General features: G+C 35.1%; 1 protein-coding gene across 1 annotated transcript; it reads right to left on the reverse strand.

Annotated features, from left to right (window-relative positions):
• Positions 1 to 513: 513 nt before the first annotated feature.
• LOC110850204 (astacin) lies at positions 514 to 2,197 on the reverse strand. The gene is made up of 7 exons (XM_022097671.2): positions 2,193 to 2,197; positions 1,994 to 2,104; positions 1,774 to 1,911; positions 1,552 to 1,716; positions 1,311 to 1,469; positions 742 to 868; positions 514 to 670 (listed from the first exon to the last, which is right to left on the reverse strand). Exons 4-6 carry the CDS (start codon positions 1,646 to 1,648, stop codon positions 798 to 800), a joined length of 327 nt encoding a protein of 108 aa, XP_021953363.2. The 5' UTR covers positions 1,649 to 1,716; positions 1,774 to 1,911; positions 1,994 to 2,104; positions 2,193 to 2,197; the 3' UTR covers positions 514 to 670; positions 742 to 797.
• Positions 2,198 to 15,304: the final 13,107 nt, after the last annotated feature.

Consider the following 15,304-nt stretch of genomic DNA (forward strand, 5'->3'; position numbering starts at 1 on the left):
TTTTGGAAGTCTATAAGATTAAGTTAACTAATTTTAATTGACTTGAAGGAGATAGAATATGAAATTCCTGGCCCTAACTATGTCATTTTCCTTTTCATGCATTTTTATGCACTTTCGTTAATTATCGTATTTTCTGTGCATTATGCAGGCAAAAAAATATTTACATACGTGCGCAGGAAAAGAAATATCGGTAAATCTATACAAAATTAACGTTCCAAAAACCGGCCGTACTCAAAATTTACTCTCCAGGCCGGACCAAGGCACGGTACGCCACTGATTATAAATTACCTAATTGTTATGGTTACAATTTAGGTGTATGGTCCAATAAATTTATCCCAGGTATCATACTTTTTGCCATTATAGTCATTCATAATGAGATAAGCTTAATTGTTATCATTGACTGAATTCGCGTATTTAATAATTTCTCATAACGGGATTTTATTGTGCTGACGTATACTTTCAAATAATATGATAAATATTTGGGAACCACTTCAAACTTGTTTTTTATAATTATGTATTTATTTTCCAAAATCATCAATTATTAATAGTTGTCGCAGTAAGATTAAATATGTTAACCTTAACAATATAATTAACAATTATACATTTTTCGTAACTTGGCAACATCATTGTTTGTGAGACCATTTCGTTGCTTCACAATAATTGAGTCATCCTGAATAAAGATACGAAATTATCAGGTAATTGAACCAATCTAAAATACTTAATAATGATAGAAATCTATACCTTTTTTCGCATGGTAGGATTTCCATACTTGGAAAAATCGTAAGAACCATAGTGCATTATGGAGGAAAAGTCATAGGGAACGCCGAAGGTAACGAGCCCTGGTAGATTTGGTACTGGGTATTGGCGTCTGTTTTAAATTAAAAAACGTTCTCAAATTACATAGGACGAATTAATTTTGAAATATCAAAATTTGACAAGTATTCAGCAAGAAAGTTAACAAGGATAATTTCCCATATTAAAAATAAATATTTTTTAACGTTTTTGGCTTATCGTTCATATTAATTTTAATATAACACAATTCCCAATTGGTTCATATCAGTAATCTGATCAGTATCGTAAGGTTATTTGTTTGTTTACGTACAACGTCCAAAAGTGTCATATGGGGCATCCTGCCACATCTCGGTTAAGCCCATTTTCATTTTTTATATTTATTTTTATTCTTCTCTCCTCTGACTTGGTACACAAAACCACCTTTAGGCAAAGTCAGGGTAATAAGCAGGCGAAACACTGGTAAGTTGCAAGTGGTAGCCGACTGCAATGCGTATACTAATACAAAAAATAAAACTTACTCCCGTCCACAATCTCGTTTGGGTACACGGTGATATAGTTGTTGCGATCTGGGCGAACTTGCTCATGGTGGAATCCCATGGCATGAATATTTTCGTGCATTATTATTCCCTTAGTGACGCAGCCGGGATCCTGCAGATTTATGATTTGTCGGCCACCCCCTAAGATTTGGTAGATGGGATAGAAATTCATCGCCAAGAAATCATACCTACATATTCTAATTGGTAAATAAAATGTACATACTTCTCCCAATGCCATCCGAGTAACATCCCGAACCACTCCCTCCTTTCTGAATGTACACGTAATCTCCACTCGGCGCCGATCCCGTGGGCCATTTCATGATTGGGATGCAAATTTTGGTGCTAATTTCGTACCTCGCGCCTTCTATAAGTTGAGCTTGTGCAGTACCTGAAATATAAAAATATATTATTTTGTCACGGAAATATTTTTTAGACAAAATCTTACTCCACTGCGGCGCAATCTGGACGATGTAGCCATTTCTCCAACGCGAATTAAGGTTAGGATTTCCAGAAAATATTCCAATGCTGTCGGAATCTCTGGTGGTACAAGTTATGTTAAAATCGGTAGGGTTCAATTCTTGTTCTGTAATATTTTCAAAATCACTAAAAAATTTCCTCTAGGGTTAGAAATATAATTACGATTTAGAAACTTTAGTACAATTTACCCAAAATGGCAAGGTCAACTTTAGGTCGTTGTAAGGGAACGGGACCATCCGCAATGGCAACAGGAACTGCAGAACATTGCAAGAGAAGTTCCCCGAGAACCAAGGTGAATACTGTGGTCAGAATTCGCAACATTTTTTCAAAAATGTAATATAAATTGGTTTGTATGTATTTTACTGAAAAATGAATTATGTTTTATACCATCAACTCAGCCGGCTTTTATATCCGTGATTTTTTATTGTGCTTATGTTTCAATTTTCCTACGTAGTTTAATTTCCGCATAATTTGCCTCATTCAACAAATAAATAAGACGATATTAGCTTGACGGAATGATCTAATTCTTAAATTCCAGGTAATGTTTTTAGGAAAATTGTGAAATAATGAAATATATTTATTTGCATACAAATAAATAGGTATGGTATACCTCGCTCTTTCCAACTGAATTAATCATAAAATTTGTTATCATAAAATGAGCAACATAGATATCAAATGACGTGGGTACATTCTCCTTGCATATCACACTGATTTCTCTACCCAGGTAAAGCTAGATAGATCGAAATTTGCGTAAACGGTAAACCAACAGATATCTGATAAAATTTATTGGTGGGAATATGACCGATGGTTAATCCAACCGTTTTATGCGGTACAAAAATATGTAATGTTTTACGACTGGTTATCATTTATAATATTTTTAGGTAATAAATCATGATCAAATTCTGCGGAAGAAACCAAGCCAATGTTGATTTTATCTGTAATATGCGGAACTTATCTTCTTGTCTGTCATTTTGATGCGCAAATTGTCTTCTCAATTTTTCAGAATATACTTATTTGCATAATTTACAATCTTTCGGACCTGTGATGTAAAATATTTCACTAAGTCATTAACATGGTAAGAATTCTTGATTTCATGTTTAATTTCCTGAAAATGATTACCTTTGGTAATTTCCTTTTATTATGCAACTTACCGAATTACCATACCTTTAACACAAAAGTATGATTCGTCCCAATAAATAAATTACTGCCTGATTCTAAATAAAATAAATTTGTAACCGGAATTTGAAACCTTGGATTTTTGATTGATTTAATTTATCAAACTTGCCATCTCTTTGCAACCATGGAATAAAAATATTAGCCATGTGCATTCTTTTTAGTGTATATTTACATAGGAACGTTTGCACACTAGAATTAGCACCGTTTATGTCACATACATATATTTACTTACAATGCAATTGCAAAAGAAACGAGAAATTTGGGGATGTGACGAGTTGCCAGTTTGATTACCATAGGGACATAAATTTGCGCATGATCTACACATATCTAACACAAATAAGTACATGCATAAATGTATGATTTATTATTCGAGCACTTAATGTGGTATAATTTAAATATGTTTTATTACTTGGCATCTAAGATAACCACTTGTTACTTTTGCTGGGTTAACAATTATAAATTTTTCGCAATTTGGCAACATCGTTGTCTGTGAGAGAATATCTTTCTTGACAATAATTGAGCCATCCTGTAATGTAAGAAATTTTAGCATATTTCTAAATACTTTTTCACAATTTATATAACCACGCATCTTTTTTTGCATAGTAGAGTTCCCGTATTTACTGAAATCGTAAGAAATATAATGCATAATGGAAGAGGCGTCATATCCAATACCGAAAGTTAGGGAGCCCTGGTAAAAAAAGGCTAATTAAAGGTTATATATTTTACAGTGGTCAATTAATCAATTTTAGTGCTGTAAAGAAACTATTTCATTAAGCAAAATTTGCAGCATTCAACAATTTCTTGAAGCATTTGTAAAATTAGAAATTTAATGTATACGGAGGGACGTATATCGTCAGTTAATTATGCTAAATTTCAAACACTTACTCCCATCTTGGTTCTCATTGGGGTAAACGGTAATATATTTGTCACGATCTGGACGAGTTTGCTCATGCTTGCATCCCATGGCGTGGATATTTTCATGCATAATTATTCCCTTATAGACACATCCGTTTTTCTGGATGTTGATAATTTATCTGCCACCCCCTAGAATTTGGTTGATTGGATTAATACTCATAAAAATATTACAGTATTCATATTAGAAAATATATTTTACAAATTTATCAGTATTTTCGATACGTCTCTCAATTCCATCTGAAAAACATCCCGAACAAACTCCCACCACTGAATGTATACGTACAGAATCCCCACTCGGCACCGATACCGTTGGCCAGTTCATGATTGGGATGCAAATTTTACTGCTAACTTCGCACAATGACCTCTCAATGAGTTGGATATGCGCAGTACCGAAAAAAATTATTGCAATGTAAAATTTCTATTTTTCAATAGTTCAAGATCTTACTCCAATCCGGCGCAAGCTGGACGATGTAACCATTTCTCCAACGCTTATATTCGTTCAGGTTTCCGGAAGGGGGAATTAGAGCATTGTTGGAAAGAAAAATAAGCACGGACCGCTTGAAAACGGTTATGAAGTAGATCATTAAAGATGGAAGTGATGCTGCATGATGTTCATATTTGGTTTATCTGGAATCACAGACTACAAAACAAGGGGCGATAGTGATGCAGAATTGTACAAAAAAGAAATTTTAACTACGGTCTGTGTTTTTAAAGAAAATACAGTTCTCCATAAGCTATTCATGTAAAATTGACTCTCTTTTTAATATACAGACCATAATGCACAATGGGCTCTATCTGGAAATTTTTAAAGGGATGGTGATGGTTGGTAAAAGTTATAATACGAGGGAAAATCAATAAGTAGTGTGAATATATTTTTTTCTTCAAAAGTGCACATATTTGGCAAAATATTTTTTGATGATGTTGAACTGCAGAATGTTTTACATTCTTCATAAAAAAATTGGGTCGTTTCGTTTATTATTATTCCTACACCATCCATTTGAAAATAGGCTCGATTGAAAAATTACTTGCGCGTTTATTTTTTTATTTTTTCTACCAACTTTATCAACTGAATTTTCCTTTTGAGGTTATAAAATCTATTATTTCGATACTTTATAAATGAAACACAACTAGCCTGCTGTAAAAAAACTGACTTGAATAACAAAAATATTCACCATGTAATTTCTACAACCTCATGGAAAAAACGGCAAAAATAATGTTTATCTTCACTCTAAGCCGATTTATAGATTACAAACTGAAGATAATGTTTTACAAATATATAAATTATTAAAGCAGCAAGCCATATCTATATTGGGTACAAATTTGGTAAGTATACAGTACATATTATCAAAAATATGCAGTGAAATACCAAAATATCCCATTTCGTAAGCGTGCGTAAAATCCGGGTTTTAGAAAACGTGTGAATTCAAATCGGCTTCGTACTTTTTGTTACCTGTGACTATTTTTATATCGTAGTACATGGTCATACGATTTCATAAAAATATTGACCTATATACTTTATTTACTATATAAAAAGTAATTAGCCAAAATCTAAAAATAAACGCGCAAGTAATTTTTCAATCGAGCCTATTTTCAAATGGATGGTGTAGGAATAATAATAAACGAAACGACCCCATTTTTTTATGAAGAATGTCAAACATTCTGCAGTTCAACATCATCAAAAAATATTTTGCCAAATATGTGCACTTTTCAAGAAAAAAATATATTCACACTACTTATTGATTTTCCCTCGTAGAGCAGGGTGAAAGCTGAAATTTCGAAGAAATTAATTTTGTTGGACGTAATTTGGATGAAGGTGTGTCAGTTTTGCAATGTTTGTTTAATCGTATTGATGTATAAAAAAATCCAGGATGAGTCAAAAATGCATTAAGCGTCTGTATTACATGTAATAAATACCTTTTTTTGTAAATATTGCGGTTTTAATTGTACATATGTAACTATGCATTTCTTAAATCTAGGGTTAATTGCAAATTAACATAAATATATCGTAAATTGTTGACAGCGTGATCAAATTACATACTTTTGTAACTAATCAGAAATAATTTATCTTTACATACTTATTAGTTAACACGCTCAAAATGTTTTAAACTATTGATTTTATTATGAAAGTACTAATGTAAAGTATTAAATACCTTCATGATTATTTAACCAAGCTAACAAATACAATGTAAATATTGAAACAGTTAATCACTAAATAATTAAGAAATGGTTCAATAATTATAGGAGACCATTAGATAGACATACGTATATAAAGAAAGTGAGAGTAAAAAGTTCGGTTTTGGCGAAGAGATTAAATTGTGAACAATAATGAGACGACTAATTTCATACTTTGCTTCTACTTATATTCAGTTGTCATCTTAAGCGAATGACCATATTACCGAAGGTCAACAATTCCATATTTAGGCAGTCACAAAGAAATACCATTACCTTGCCTTAGTCTAAATATATTTGAGTAGGGACCGCCGTTTGCACGTGTTTGATCAACTTATTCTTGCAAAAATATTGGTTTAGCATTGCAACATATAAATTACTACCAAAATAATACATTTAGGTAGTATTTTATGTAGTATTTAAAGAGAGAGAGTGACGAGAAAGAGAAGAGAGAGAGATAGTTTTGGTAGGAGGAAGAAACTAGTAGTTACTCTGGAGAGATAAATAGAAAATAGAGTAAGAAGGAGGAGAAGGGTCCTCCTGCGTGGGGGTGTGCCCCACGGCAGGAGGGATATGTTAAGAAATAAAAGAATAAATAGGTTTATTAGTTAAAGAAGGATCGGTGGGGGACTTATTGTCATAAATGCATCTCCTGATTGGAGGAGGTGGGGAGGACCTCCATTCCGCAACATACTAACGTTTAGAGATAATAGGAGAAATATTATCATGTTTGGTGCCCTTTCCAGATACTTCGAACTCACGAACGCGAGATTATGACGGTGGTATATAGTTGGGATTGTGTGACTAACAAACAGAGACGCCCAGATTAGTGCTCGACATTCAGCTTGTGCTTGAGTCAAAACTTGGATTTCTGTTTTCACGGAAAATTCACGGAAAAACAGATAAGTATATTTTTTCTTCTCTTTTTTCCTTGTCATAAATACATAAAGCCATAAGTTAAAGTGATAGAGCAAAATTAAAAAGAATTAGAAAGAAAGAGAATGGCTAGTAAAACTCGTATTCTGCGTGACCTATTAACCTTACTTGAGCAAAATGTCCCAATTTTTGGGACATAATCATAATTTTTCTTTATTTAATTCGTTTATCAGCAGTATCAGCTCTTTTTAACTCTTTCTTTTCCTTCGCCAACATTGGAGGAATTACCAATCCAACTCATTTCTCATCAACTTTTGCAGAAGCCAATTGTCCTCTTTTCGGAAAAACCAATTGGTACTTTTCAGCAATTATTGGTCGTAATTAATCGTGCCTTAGCTCATTGTTTATTTAATCAGGATGCGATCAACATTATTAATTACCTAAAATTATAATGCTAAGGAGGAGACCTTGTGTACCTGTCAGTGAGGGATTTCGATGCCGTCTGAATATGTTGCAGGTCTACATGAGATAAGAAAAAGTGAAGGAGGATTTTAGTCGATGAGCCCAATTACGCCCGCCACACCCCTTTGATGGAGTGCCCAATGCTAAAGTTGACGCACTAAAACCTTCACCAAATTTCCAATTTTGCTCGTATTTTCATAATATTTACATTCTTATGATCCCAGATAGTTCCCCTACCATATCCAATAGCTAACTCAAATTTTGAAATTTTGAAAATTTCCGAACCATACCATAGGTCAAAAAAATAAACCCCCTTTAAAAATTTAAAAAAAGTTGAGTTAGCTATTGGATATGGTAGGGCAACTATCTGGGATCATAAGAATGTAAATATTATGAAAATACGAGCAAAATTGGAAATTTGGTGAAGGTTTTAGTGCGTCAACTTTAGCATTGGGCGCTCCTTCAAAGGGGTGTGGCGGACGTAATTGGGCTCATCGACTAAAATCCTCCTTCAATTTTTCTTATCTCATGTAGACCTGCAACATATTCAGACGGCATCGAAATCCCTCACTGACAGGTACACAAAGTCTCCTCCTAAGTTGTCTTACTTTTGATTGAAAAAATACAAACCTTATTTTTCGGCTCATTTTTTTCCTTATATTATAATATATAAAGGGTTCTGTCATGGCTCGCTTAATAATTTTTTATCTTTTCTCCTTAAAATAAAAATTTATTTATTCAAAATTAAGCAAGTCTTCCCCAATATTTTTCAACAATAATTACTCTAAAATTGTAATAAGGAATTTGCAGGGGTTCGGGACCTTTTATAATTTATTTTTGGAATTCGCCATACATCACATTCATACAAGTAGGTACTTAATGTACGCCTAGAAATTCTAAAAAGTAAACTTTGCCATGTATGCAAAAATAATCGGTACTTAACGTTACAAATATAAATTTAGGTTGTTTATTTTTGGCCTCCGTTTCACCGTGGTTGGCAATGTGCAAAAATCAAATTTCAACACAATGTAAAATTGTCAATCATGCAAACTTAATTATGTTGGAGCATGGCATACGCAAATAAAAAGAAGTTGAGTGTGGTGTGATCTTGGCAAAATCACACCACAGCGAAAAATACAATAGAGGTCTCGAGCAAAGGCTGTGAGCGAGAGATCGGAAATCAGTGAGGTTTTGGGTAGGATCTAGGTTAGGAAAGGAAGAATTCGCCTGTAATATATGGATTTAGGAGAAAGTTAAAAAGTTTCCAACCTTTGGATAGAAGTTTTATAAATGAGGTGTTTTGGGGAACTTTGGGGAATATGAAGGTACCGTGTAGAAAAGAACGGTAACATAAATGGTGGACTTTGTTTTTTCAGTTCACCCTACGCTCTTACATAGGAGGTTGCGAGTGACAGGACAGTGGGTACAAATTGTGTCTGTGGTTGTAGTAAGTGAAAAATAGTTGGAATTTTTTTTGCAAATTTGCAAAAATTTGCAAAAAGTGGGACAAGTAAGCTTTAGTAGACGTGAGTACGGTGCGGTACAGGAGGTATAACATTGTTTATTTTTTATTCTCTGAAAATTGGATAAGTCTTGTTTTCAACCAACCAAGGTAAAGTAAAAAAAATTAAATTGGCATAAATTGGCAAATATCCTTTTTCCTCTTTCCTTTTTCTCCCCATGAGATCTTGTGACAAGATGCTCATGTCCGTTTTAGGTCATGCATAGATTTCCATATTTTGCAGAAATCATGCGGGGTTTTCATCATCCGGTGGAGGAGAATGCAGCACGATTTAATAATTTTTAATTAGTACTCCTCCTCACCAGGGAGAAAATTTAATTGATTTCGTAATGAAAAAATACATGTTTTTTCAGGATATCCTTAAATTAAAATTCGTTCAAGAAAAAAATGTGGTTTCTCATGTTGTCTATTTACTTCCATTCACTTATGTAGCAAAAGTAAAGTTGATAATTTTGAAAGCAAAATTTACCAAAATTGAAATTTTTGAATTGAAATGATCAAATTTCTTTTGATCAAATTTTTCAAATTTCAAATGATCAAGTCAAAATTGAATTGAAATGAAAATTTACCGAAACTACATAGTTGTTGTTGGGCGACAACGGCATGACGCCGACAGAGGAGAGCAATGTGTGTGTGTTTTGTGCAGAATGATGGTGAGACGGGTGATGTGTGGAAGTGGTAATAACTTGGGCGCATTTACAGTGGGAGGAGGTTTCGAATAGAGTCACCCAAATTTAGCTTTATTTCTTAATTAGTCAAAGGACAGTCAATTATTTTCAAATGGGTGATTCTCAAATGTACGAGTGAAATTTAGATGTGTGACTCCTTGCCCGAATCGAATGAGAGAATGAATAAAAACTAGTCACAATTTTGAAGTCTAAAATGGCAGAAACTCCTACCTCACAAATAACCCGCCAATCACAATAGAACACGGCAAAATTAGATAAGTGGTCAAAGGCTTCAAGGTTGACAAGTTTTGGAAGAAAAGAACTTATGTGTAGACATAGGTAAACACAAATTGGGACCGGCGCCTACCAAATCTTACTCGTCTCTATGTCACCATCATAAATACACATCATATCATATCATAAATACACAAATATATATCTCGCGACCACAATAGTAGTACAGAAAAGATATATGAAGGTTGTTACGTCATTATGAAACAACACCCATGATTAAATGACAAATAATTATTTTATCATTACGTCCTCCTATTAATCAATAAAATATAATGATTCTAAATCAATTTAATTATGTTATTCTAATTAAAAAAAAATATTAAATCAGGTAAACAACTTTCTTAAACAAACTTCGTCAACACCACTTCGTCGTCCTGTTTTGAAACGATTTTTAGCCAGAGTCTGGGCTTATGTAATCGTCATATTCGTCAATCTGTCTATGTGTCTATCGATAACTCTCTTTTAACTTATGCGATCGGGTTGAAATTTTCACCAAATGTTTATTGGATCAAAGTACCGCCCAGTTCGAAGATGAACCAAATCTGTCAACTGGTTGACCTGTGAGGGTCATATATATGGTAGGGGTATTATGCAACAAATTTCAAAATAGTCGCAGAAACCCGAAATTAGCAAAATGGTCTCTAATGGAAGATTATGAAGTAAAATTAGAAAAAATTATCCAAGGAAGTACCCAATTGTGTGACCCACACGTCTTATCCTACGTTAAAGTCCCTCTGTGTTTCTCTAAGTTACGACCACCTACGCTGCCAACTATTTATTCCTGGATGCAAAAATTATTCGCAGAATTAAAGAATTCTGCGATAAATCTATCAATTTTAGATTGCATTTCATCTAGCATAGCATCACCATAATCAAAAGTTTAGGCATATTTATATCCATGTAGCGCTTTATACATACCTCTCAAATATTTAAGTTTAGCACCAATCTTTCCAACTAATTTTTCTTAAGAAATAAAGGTGACGGTCGATCGAAATCTCTAAATATATAAATTCATAAACTATGTCTACCGTTTCCCACGGACATCGAAAAACTATATTTTCAATTTTCAGTTTAATCGTGAGATTTGTGGAAAACCATGTATTTCCACGAACCATACCAGAAGCATACAATATTAGGTCGTCGGCATAACTAAGAATTTTAAAGGAAATAAATTATGTAAATTCATTTGAAAAAACTACTATAAAATAAACCTCCTAAAGAACAACCTTGACATATACCTCTAGGCAGATATGGTGTCACTTTGGTACGGATTTGCAAAATTTTACCACCCCCGATTTGGCTCATAAAGCGAATCCCAGATTAAGCTGGACTGGACAATTTCTGTAATAAAAAGAAAACCAATCATGGTATTTCATTGAAACTTTGGGTAACTGTTGGCAGATATATTTCCAGTCAATTTTTATCACAGAGGATTTGGCGAAGTCCATGACTATGGTTTGTCCAGAATTAATAGGCGTGTGGAATTTCCCATAAGGATTACATTGAAAATTGAAATTGGCATAACTTTAACAATTTTCAACCGATTTGAAAAATTGAATATGTTTTGGAAACGTTAGACAATTGTCAAGAATACGAATTCCCAGTTTTTTAAATTTTGACCTGGCTGACCTTAAATCAAGGTCAAAAAGTAAAGATACGGTTAAACTTCATTAATTATAATAATAGTGTATTTATAGTGTAATAACAAATTTTGGAATATAATTTACTTGGTAATGCTACTGGAGTTTACTAAAGGGGCTAACAGGTCATAAAGACCTTAGGGTCACCAGGGGGTGTGGTTGTCTGCGCTTTCGCAGTTATTCCAGGAAGCTATGACATGCGATACATATTTTTGATCAGGGCGGAAAGATTATCATCACTAGTACCTTAAGTTTTTAAAAAGCCACACCCTAACAGTGGGTGTGGTCAGCAGCGCTTTCAAGTCCTATCCAACCAAGTATAACATGCGACACATACTTTTTATCAGGAAACAATGCCCATTCCAACAGTGCCATCTAATTTTCAAAAGAACCACACCCCCAAATGGGTGTGGTCATCTGCGCATTCTTAGGTTGTCAGGAATGTGTGACATGCGACACATACATTTAATCAGGGAAGAAAGGCCGTGTTTAAGGTAAGTTAGAATTTTTGAAAACCCACACCCACTGATGGGTGTGGTCATCAACGCCTGCTTCACCTATCAAACGAAGTATAACATGCGACACATAGTTTTTGTCAGGAAAGAAAGTGCATCACAACAGTTCTATCTAATTTTCAAACGAACCACACCCCCAGATGGGTGTAGTCCTCGGCGCGTTCTAAAATTGCTGTAATCTAGGACATGCGATACCAATTCTTGACAGGAGGAACCGTGCGTCATATAAATGTCATCTAATATTTATAATAACCTCACCACCGATTGGAGTGGTTATCGGTGCTTTTTCTGTTATTGCAGTGGAGCATAACATGCGTCGCATATTTCTTATCAGAAAGGAAAACCCTTGCCAGTAGCTGCTGCTGATTTCGAGAAAGACCGCACCCATCAGAATGCGTGTGGCCATTGGCGCTTTGACTTTCACGGTGTGTAGCATTTGTGGTATTTCAAAATTCAAAGTCATGCTTTCCTTTCTTCTCTGACAATATATATGCACATGTCATATTTTGTTGGACAAGGCAAGCAATTACTGATGACCACCCCCATCTGGGGGTATGTTTTTTTAACTCTTAGGCGTCACTAAAGTGGTGGTCACTCCGTGACAAACAAAGACAAAGACAAAGTCAAAAAATATGTGCTACACATGATACTTTGTTGGGCAGACTAGAAAGCGCCGAGGACCACACCCATCTGGGGGTGTGGTTCGTTTGAAAATTAGATAGCACTGTTGTGATGCACTTTCTTTCCTGACAAAAACTATGTGTCGCATGTTATACTTCGTTTGATAGGTGAAGCAGGCGTTGATGACCACACCCATCAGTGGGTGTGGGTTTTCAAAAATTCTAAGTTACCTTAAACACGGCCTTTCTTCCCTGATTAAATGTATGTGTCGCATGTCACACATTCCTGACAACCTAAGAATGCGCAGATGACCACACCCATTTGGGGGTGTGGTTCTTTTGAAAATTAGATGGCACTGTTGGAATGGGCATTGTTTCCTGATAAAAAGTATGTGTCGCATGTTATACTTGGTTGGATAGAACTTGAAAGCGCTGCTGACCACACCCACTGTTAGGGTGTGGCTTTTTAAAAACTTAAGGTACCAGTGATCATGATCTTTCCGCCCTGATCAAAAATATGTATCGCATGTCATAGCTTCCTTGAATAACTGCGAAAGCGCAGACAACCACACCCCCTGGTGACCCTAAGGTCTTTATGACCTGTTAGCCCCTTTAGTAAACTCCGGTAGCATTACCAAGTAAAGTATATTCCAAAATTTGTTATTACACAATAAATACACTATTATTATAATTAATGAAGTTTGACCGTATCTTTAACTTGTGACCTTGATTTAAGGTCAGCCAGGTCAAAATTTAAAAAACTGGGAATTCGTATTCTTGACAATTGTCTAACGTTTCCAAAATATATTCAATTTTTCAAATCGGTTGAAAATTGTTAAAGTTATGCCAATTTCAATTTTCAATGTAATCCTTATGGGAAATTCCACACGCCTATTAATTCCGGACAAACCATAGCTACGGAGCTAAGCTTGTGTCGCATGGACGCCAAAAGTGCTGCGCCAGAGTTTTCTGCAACTTCCTTCCCAATTTTTTTCCAAATCCGCTTGAAATCTGCAAGGTTTTTGGGGTTTTTAGGATGTTTTGAGTATTTGGATTGCAGATTGCCCAAAAAGTTTTAATCGGACGACATTGTGGTAAGATTGGAGCATTTTCTATCTTGAGGACGAAATTGAGATTTTCGCTCTCCATGTAACCGTGACTTCTTTGGCCTAGTGTGACGTCGCCATGACCGGTCAAAACAGGACCTTCTCCATTTCGTGATGCTGACGAATCAAGGGAAGTAACCACTAACGAAGACATTCGTCTTTATAGATATTTTGGGTGATTGCCCCCTTGATAATGCATGGTCACGAAATGTGCCCCAAATTGTCCAATGTCTGGCCAACTAAATATTTTTCAGGGACCCTCCACTTTTGTTTAACTTTGTGGCCATAATCTACTTGGCCAGGGTCCCTGCAGAGGAAATATTGGTTGTCCGGTGCTTTGGAAGGGTCCTCATAGACATACGTTTCATCGTCAATGGGGCAACTTTGCCTGACAAGAAATCGTAGATTTTTCTGCATGCTGTCTTCGCACGATTTTCCTGGTCTTCCACATATTTTGGTACATGTTTCTTCACTCTAGCCTTGAAGCCCATTTTCTCAAGCTAGATTTGGGTGAAAGAAGATTTGGAATTTTTAAGTTTTGGGCAGCAGCAGCAGCTATGATAGAAAGTTTGCTTGTGATGACTTTCTCCGGTTTCTTCAAATTTTGAGGGGTTTCAGGGGTGGGGGTACGTCCGGGATTTTTTTAAAATTTCACATTTTCACAATCCTTATATATTTATCTGTAAGAATAAATTGTGGATTTTGGACATCCTTCAAGTTTGAAGTGTTGCCAGGTCACGGTAGAGTCAAACTCGGTCGTGGATTTATGGTACTGGCACACTCGGTTCATCAAGACTTCGCTTTCACTTCGTGTATTTCAAAGACTACTAATTTTGCCAATTTAAAACTTTGCACATTTGTCTATTTTGGAATGGGCTTTCAGAACAAAAATATGCCAGGGTCCGATTACTGCTCGTTTTTTAAAAAAACTACCCGCAACGTCAGTCAAGCTTAATCTGGGATTCGCTTTATTTTGCAAACACAATAGCATCTTCCTTTTGGTTGGCCCTCAAATCTTCAAAAATGTGTGTTTTTCTTAAATTTGGACTAGATGCCAGTCGTTTTCCTTGGCTCATTCCCGCCAAATTTTACTATCTTTTGCTTGTACACAATAATTCGCAACGAAATTGGCACATTTCGACACTTTTTGAATCGACGAAAAAAAACATAAGGTACCCCCCTTGGAAAATTTGGGTTTCCCATGCTATTTGCCATAAGGAAATCTAAAAACGGGCAAAAAATTTCCAAAATTTTACCACCCCCGATTTGGCTCATATTTTGCACATATAATAGCACCTATTAACCTCTCCTTTCTAGAGAAAAAAAGTCCCAACTTTCCTTTTGGTTGGCCCTCAAATCTTCAAAAATGTGTGTTTTTCTTAAATTTGGACTAGATGCCAGTCGTTTTCCTTGGCTCATTCCCGCCAAATTTTACTTGATCAAATTCTACAGAAGAAAATATGTCTATGAGGATTCTGTATCGTAGTATGCTGATCTTGTGTGCTTTCCTATCACTTTAACGCGTCATTAATCTTT

Source organism: Folsomia candida, unplaced genomic scaffold (assembly GCF_002217175.1).
Source record: "Folsomia candida strain VU population unplaced genomic scaffold, ASM221717v1 Fcan01_Sc005, whole genome shotgun sequence".
NCBI classification, from domain to species: domain Eukaryota; kingdom Metazoa; phylum Arthropoda; class Collembola; order Entomobryomorpha; family Isotomidae; genus Folsomia; species Folsomia candida.